The following is a 6,221-nucleotide window of genomic DNA, read 5'->3' on the forward strand; positions in this document are numbered from 1 at the left end:
ACATGTATTACTTCATTTTCATCAAATTGAATTTTTATGTACTATACCTCGTACTGTGGTCTGTACGGACTATTATAATTAATGGCATAATCTATTATGATTGTCATAGGTGTAAGTAACTAAAAAACGAGAAATCTTTTAAAGGATCTTATATAATCTCATAGGAAACATTTCCGTTCTATGAACGCTTGTAAAAACCTGATGGCATATCTCACTGAAAATATTAATTAGAAAACTTTGTAGTAAGTTTTGGTGTGGAGAGCAGACGATTCTTGCTTGCACGTAATACAAGCCCTGCATGTAATACAAATTTCCTTGCTGTACTATGACAGAGGGAATATTCAAAGTTATCAAATGTATTTTAAGATATACGTTGTTTCAGTGTATCTTTCAATTATATAAAGTCGTAATACATACAGATAGGAAGTCATTTATGCTGAAAAATTTCAAGTATTTTGTCACTTTTGTTTACTCTGCACATATCTATCTACTTTATATCAACTTGTTGGTTTTGACATTGTCAGGAGGAATCTGGTGCTCGCAAATTTTGCTGCTTTATCGAATGCATTTAAATATTATGAACTGATCATTTCTATCATAATAAAATACATGAAAAATCATCACCTAGAAACCAGAACCTGGTGTTCAGATCAAACAGCAGAAAAATCCTTCACGATAAGATGTTACACCTAGTCGGCTTAACCCCCACTGCCTATGATGCAATTCGGCCTATTTCAGAATGAAAAGTATCACAATGAAAATTCCGTGGAAGGCGTAGAACCCTTTCGAAATTCGTCTCATTGTTAGCTCCAAAAGTGCTCTTCGCAAAAGAGTCTTCTTCGGCTTGTGAAAGAGAATTTATAACGGACTCATCCTCTTCCCGTGAGATCAGTTTACGAACTTTCGCGCTATTACTCAACCATATTTGCAATCGAAATCCTCCATTCAACAACACGTTTTTCGATTTTGAATAAAGTTCTATCGCATCGTTTTCAGTTTATCTCCTGAAATGAGATCATCTACATAAAAACTCTTTTTAAGTTTCTGAAGAAAGTTGCCATCACGTTCAACAAATATATCAAAATGGTAACGAAGTGTCGCATTCAAAAGAAATGGAGAACAGCAATCTCGTAGCTGATTATCCCTCATCGCCTTCCCTAACGTTGTAATTTCAAGCCATTCTTTCCTGTTAACAGGTAACCCCGCTGCCTTAACCGTCTTAGACCTAACAAATGATTTATGACTACCAGTATCAAACATAACTCTTAAGCGTGCCTCCCGATTAGCACCCCTTAGCAAGCCTTGAGCAGTCTGCAGTACAACACGGCACTCGGAGCCGACATGCAAATTTGACTCACATTACTTCTCGCAACATTCCCAGAGTCAACTAGGGTATTTAACTCACAAAGGGATACGTGATGCCCACCCATGTTACATTGTTTACAGTTTACCTTATTAGGGCAATTCTTAGAGATATGCCCCTTACCTAAACATATGAAACATTTTCCATCTTTTCGAACTAACAATTTTCTATCCTTAACACTACTCACTTTTTTACAGTTCTCATGCGGATGCCTTTCCAAACAAAAGGCACAACGATCGTCTTCTGCTTTTGTTGTTAGTGCTGCTGCAGTCCCTTGCTCTTCCTTACCTCCGTCGTCCCTTTGCTGCAACTTCGGCTTTGAATGCTCTTCTTGCAGTTCTACTTCCGCTAACAGTTCCACAAGTAACTCGTCCATCGTCCATTCTTTGTGCTGCTTTCCACGCAAAAGATTCAATCGAACAATTTCAGGCAGCTTATATAATAAGCTCGGAACGACAATCTTCTCAGAACTGTCCTGGTCAACCTTCAGTGCTTGCAAGCCCCAATGACGAGTTTCCATCGCATCGTAGAGAGCTCGTAGTTTTGCTGGATCACGCACGCTGTAAACGGCTGGCAGATTTATTACTTCTTTGATATGAGTCCTTTTGATGATGCGAGTACGACCATACCGTTGCTTTAACTGTTCTTTTGCACCTCGTAAATTGCTGCCGTCAATGCATAACCAGAAATTGAGTCTTTCGCTTTATCCTTCAATAAGCCGCGAAGATAGGAGAACTTGTCGACGTCAGACAATTCAGCATTTTGGTCGACTGAGCTACAAAATGAGTCCCAAAACTCTTGCCAATGCTCGATCTTTCCGTCAAATTTCTGCAACTCCAATTTTGAAAGCTTCACTCGAACATTTCGACGACTCAGTGCTTGTTCGTCTTCAATCGATCGTACAGAGTTGTGTTCAGACTCTACGACAGGTATCAACGCTTCTTCTAACCTTCGTATCGATTCCTTCATTTCAGTTCTCAACAACCCTGCTTCTTCGATTTCACTCAAAAGAACGTCTTCTTCCAAGTCTTCAATGTCTTCTAAAAGACGCAATATCTCACTATCAAGCGACTGGATATCCTGCAGCTGATCTTCTAACGTGATTTTACGGTTCTGTAACAGCTGTTTATCTTCTAGGGCACTGTCTATCATTTCTCCGACTTCAGCGAGGATCCGTTTTAAAAACCCGCGTTGACCGTTTCGTGTGCGCTTCTTTTTTTCTCAAATTTTACATTTATTTTACAAGCTAAACAAGCTACAAGTACATCGCTGGAGTATTTTTACGCTATCTATTAGAGTTAATTATTTACATGTATTTATACTAACTGTAATTACAACAAAACATAAGTCGAGCTTTCCTTTTACGTCTTAGCAGTTCTCACTCTTTCATTGCGTTTCAAAAAACTAACATAGCCTACGACAATTTTATTACTAAGCTCAAAAGAATGCAATATCCCACAAAAGTCATCTTGAAAAGTCAAAATTAGAGCTCTTAGTATTTATAGAAACATACATGAAAACGTAGTTCTTCAATTGGTAATATTCTCACTCCATTTAAAAACCGATATATTAAACAGTGTTGTGCGGAGCACAGTGTTTAAGATAAAATTGTGTAAAAGTTGTGAAAAATTATTATGAAATTTTCTTTGCCATCATTAAAATGGTGAAACGAGGAAAATTTTTTATTGATTTCAGATTGCGTCATTTCTATGTTTCAAGGCGTGGTCTTGTAGAAAATTATAAATGTAAACCTGTATGATCGTTCAGCAAATAATTTCATTAACTCACCATCTATGCACTTTTTGGTGTTAAACCTGCACTATCTAGGTTTATACAATTGCAAAATGTTATACAATTTTAGCGCAAGATTCGAATCCAAACTATACGTTGCCCAAAATCATAATTGACCATATATGGTGTGAACACATGGTTATTTAATTTTTTATCGTGCAGAAAAGCAATCCGATGCGAAAGCATCCGGTATCGTGTAAACGCGGTTTGAATTGTGTAGGCCGAAATGGTTGTCAAAGTGCGCTTTGGATACTTGTAAAAATGATTCTTGCTTTCCAAACCGGAAGAAATAATATGAAAACAGTGATTCAACAACAAGTTTGCCTGTTTTTATCAATCTAACATTGTTCTCGAACGCTAGCCAACGTAAATGATTTTCGTATGATTTTTGAATGAAATATTTCTCATTCTGAAATAAAATCTTTTCTCTCGACCCAGGATTATGTCGTAGCTAATGCTTCTAACACATGTTTCACTTTACTCGACAATGCAATTTAGTGAGTCAGCTTATTTTTGAGACAAATATTCAGTTCTAAAAGATTTTATCTGTTGTAATGATGTGTGAAAAGGAACAGTTTGCTGGCTAAGATCGCTTTAAGGAAATTGAACATGAGAGTAATAAAACTTGTTTAGTTGAAAGAAGCGTGATATTTATCCTTTCACCAACCGAACACCGCATATAGTGTAGAAATTATTTGTAAAATCAAACATTAAACAAGAAAGTATAGATTGTTGTACAACATACCTTTTAATCCGAACGAACGTTTGTTTTTTCTAAATACTGCTACTCTAGCTCCCGTTTGACGATTTCTTCAGCAGTCTGCTTACATAAATTACACGAGCACTTTTCACGTTAACATTTATGTCCTTTAACATCAATGATTTTTTCGTGATTTCGGCATTTCCTACATTTGGGAGGACTCTTTCTCTTGATTTTGAGGTCTTTCTTATGGTCTGATTTGCTCTGACTTTCGCATTTTTTGTAATAAAACCTTGACAAGCCTCTAGCGCGTCACGATGAAAACTGACAACAAACGAACAAATCGAAACTTCCGCGTTATATGCAAAGTACTATGGCATGTAGGCGTAAGCATCTTAACATTCATTGGTTATGACATTGCCTTTTTTTCCCAAATTGCATATTATTAATGATAAATTATGTGTCAAGTTACTTTCACCATGACAAGTAAACCACTCAATCACCAGGTGTGAGAATAAACAGGATCTCTTGAAGGTTCTCTCGGTGGTAGTCCTGACACAATTCTGCATTTATTGCAAGTGCAATCTTTAAATTGACAGTTTTCTTTGTGATTTCGCCTAAGAATTTTAATTCCATGATTGAAGCATTTAGCACAATTATGTGTTCGTCGACCTGAAGATGAATTATCTCTATCTGAATCACTCATCTTCTCTTTCTTCTATCAAGTGAAATTATTGTTGACCTTCTTCCAATTAAGATCTTGCTGTAAGTAACTCCAAGCAAATGTGTGGTAGATCTAGACGTATTGCAAATCTTATATATTTCCGATTCCTCATAATAACTCATGAAGTTTTTTTACCTTTAGTATTTAATTACTAACACTAAGACAGCCAGATTATCAAACCATTGTTGAACGAGGTGAAGGAGGCAAATATTTGACATAAATAGTCCTTTGAGAATTTGAAATTTACCAAAAACTTTCTGATAAAACTTATTTGAAACCATGCAGTTATGTTTCACTTCGAATTCGTTGCTTTTCATGATATATTTTACCATGTAACGCTTCATTGGCATTATGCCAACTCCTTTATCTCTCTCAAAATTCAAGTAATAAATTGACTGGTGCTCTTGTAAGTTGTAACGTAATTGCTTTTTAATGTTGTGCGTAAAATTGAATGTCGATTTTGAATAAAAAAAACTTGTTTGAAAATTTATCAAAACACAAGAGAAATATTATATTTTACAGTATTTGTTCATTAAACAACACATTGTAAAAGAACTGCAAACTTACACGCTAGAAAATATAAAGTAGACTAATTTGAAAAAGTTGAATTCTGTTCATTGATGATTTTGATTATTATACATATAAAAGTTTCCAGTAATTGACGTAAATGCTTCTCAAGACACTTCGTTAAAACTGTAAAAAACATTTACTCTAAGACACACTATTTCCTTATCATTAAGAAAAGAGACACGCCTCAGCTTACAATAGAACAAATGGTAAAATTCAGAAGTAGGAAGTAACTAGAATCAACAACAATTATAAAATATTAACAGCATATTAACTGCAAATGCAGAACAATTATTGCTCAATTTAAACATTTAAACTATCATAAAGGTAAGCACAACTAAGTAAAATCAACCTACAGTAAAATTCTACATGGCGCCGAGGAGTCTAATGACTCATTGATTCATTCCTGGTTTGCTGTCAAGCGCTGTTAATAGCAGTTTATGCTCTTAATAGCAGTTTCGAATAAGTAATTATTCATAAAAAAGCGATATTTGCAACAGTGGCCAGGAATTTTGCAGCGCATCAGAACAAAGAGCTTAATCTCATTCAAACATCAGCACAGTCTAAAACAAACACAATTTACATAACAATAAATGGAACTGGACTTGGCGTGCAGTTCTCGATTTACCTAATCAACTAAGATCAGATTTCTAATAACACATTTTCATTTGTTTTAGGCAGCTTGTAACTTATTGCCAAAGATTTTGTTAGATTCTTTTATAAAAGATAAAGTCACAAATTGCAACTTGACTTTTGTGTCACGTGATTGTTTTACGCATCCCGCTTTTGTCACACACGCAGGCATATGCTAACAACTATACACCTAGCGACAAAACTTCCCAAAAATAACACCATCAGTTACATACGTTGATGCAGATAATATTGACATGACAATAATGTACAACTGTAGTTTTGCTCTCACTATCTTCTTAATAACCTTTTGATAGTATCTCAATCAACTTATTGCCGTTGATTTTGTGCCAACTGCGATTAAATGATGTTTAATCTTTGAACGCGGAGATCGTAAATAAGGAATATTTTATCGTATTCATTAGCCAGGCCAGACTTGCACCATG

General features: G+C 35.4%; 1 protein-coding gene across 1 annotated transcript; it reads right to left on the reverse strand.

The window, feature by feature from the left end:
• Positions 1-1,999: 1,999 nt before the first annotated feature.
• LOC124459588 lies at positions 2,000-2,515 on the reverse strand. Its single transcript, XM_047009061.1, has one exon. The coding sequence runs from the start codon at positions 2,513-2,515 to the stop codon at positions 2,000-2,002; it is 516 nt and encodes a 171-aa protein (XP_046865017.1).
• Between the last annotated feature and the right edge of the window lie 3,706 nt (positions 2,516-6,221).

Source organism: Xenia sp. Carnegie-2017, unplaced genomic scaffold, assembly GCF_021976095.1.
Source record: "Xenia sp. Carnegie-2017 unplaced genomic scaffold, XeniaSp_v1 HiC_scaffold_1, whole genome shotgun sequence".
NCBI classification, from domain to species: domain Eukaryota; kingdom Metazoa; phylum Cnidaria; class Anthozoa; order Malacalcyonacea; family Xeniidae; genus Xenia; species Xenia sp. Carnegie-2017.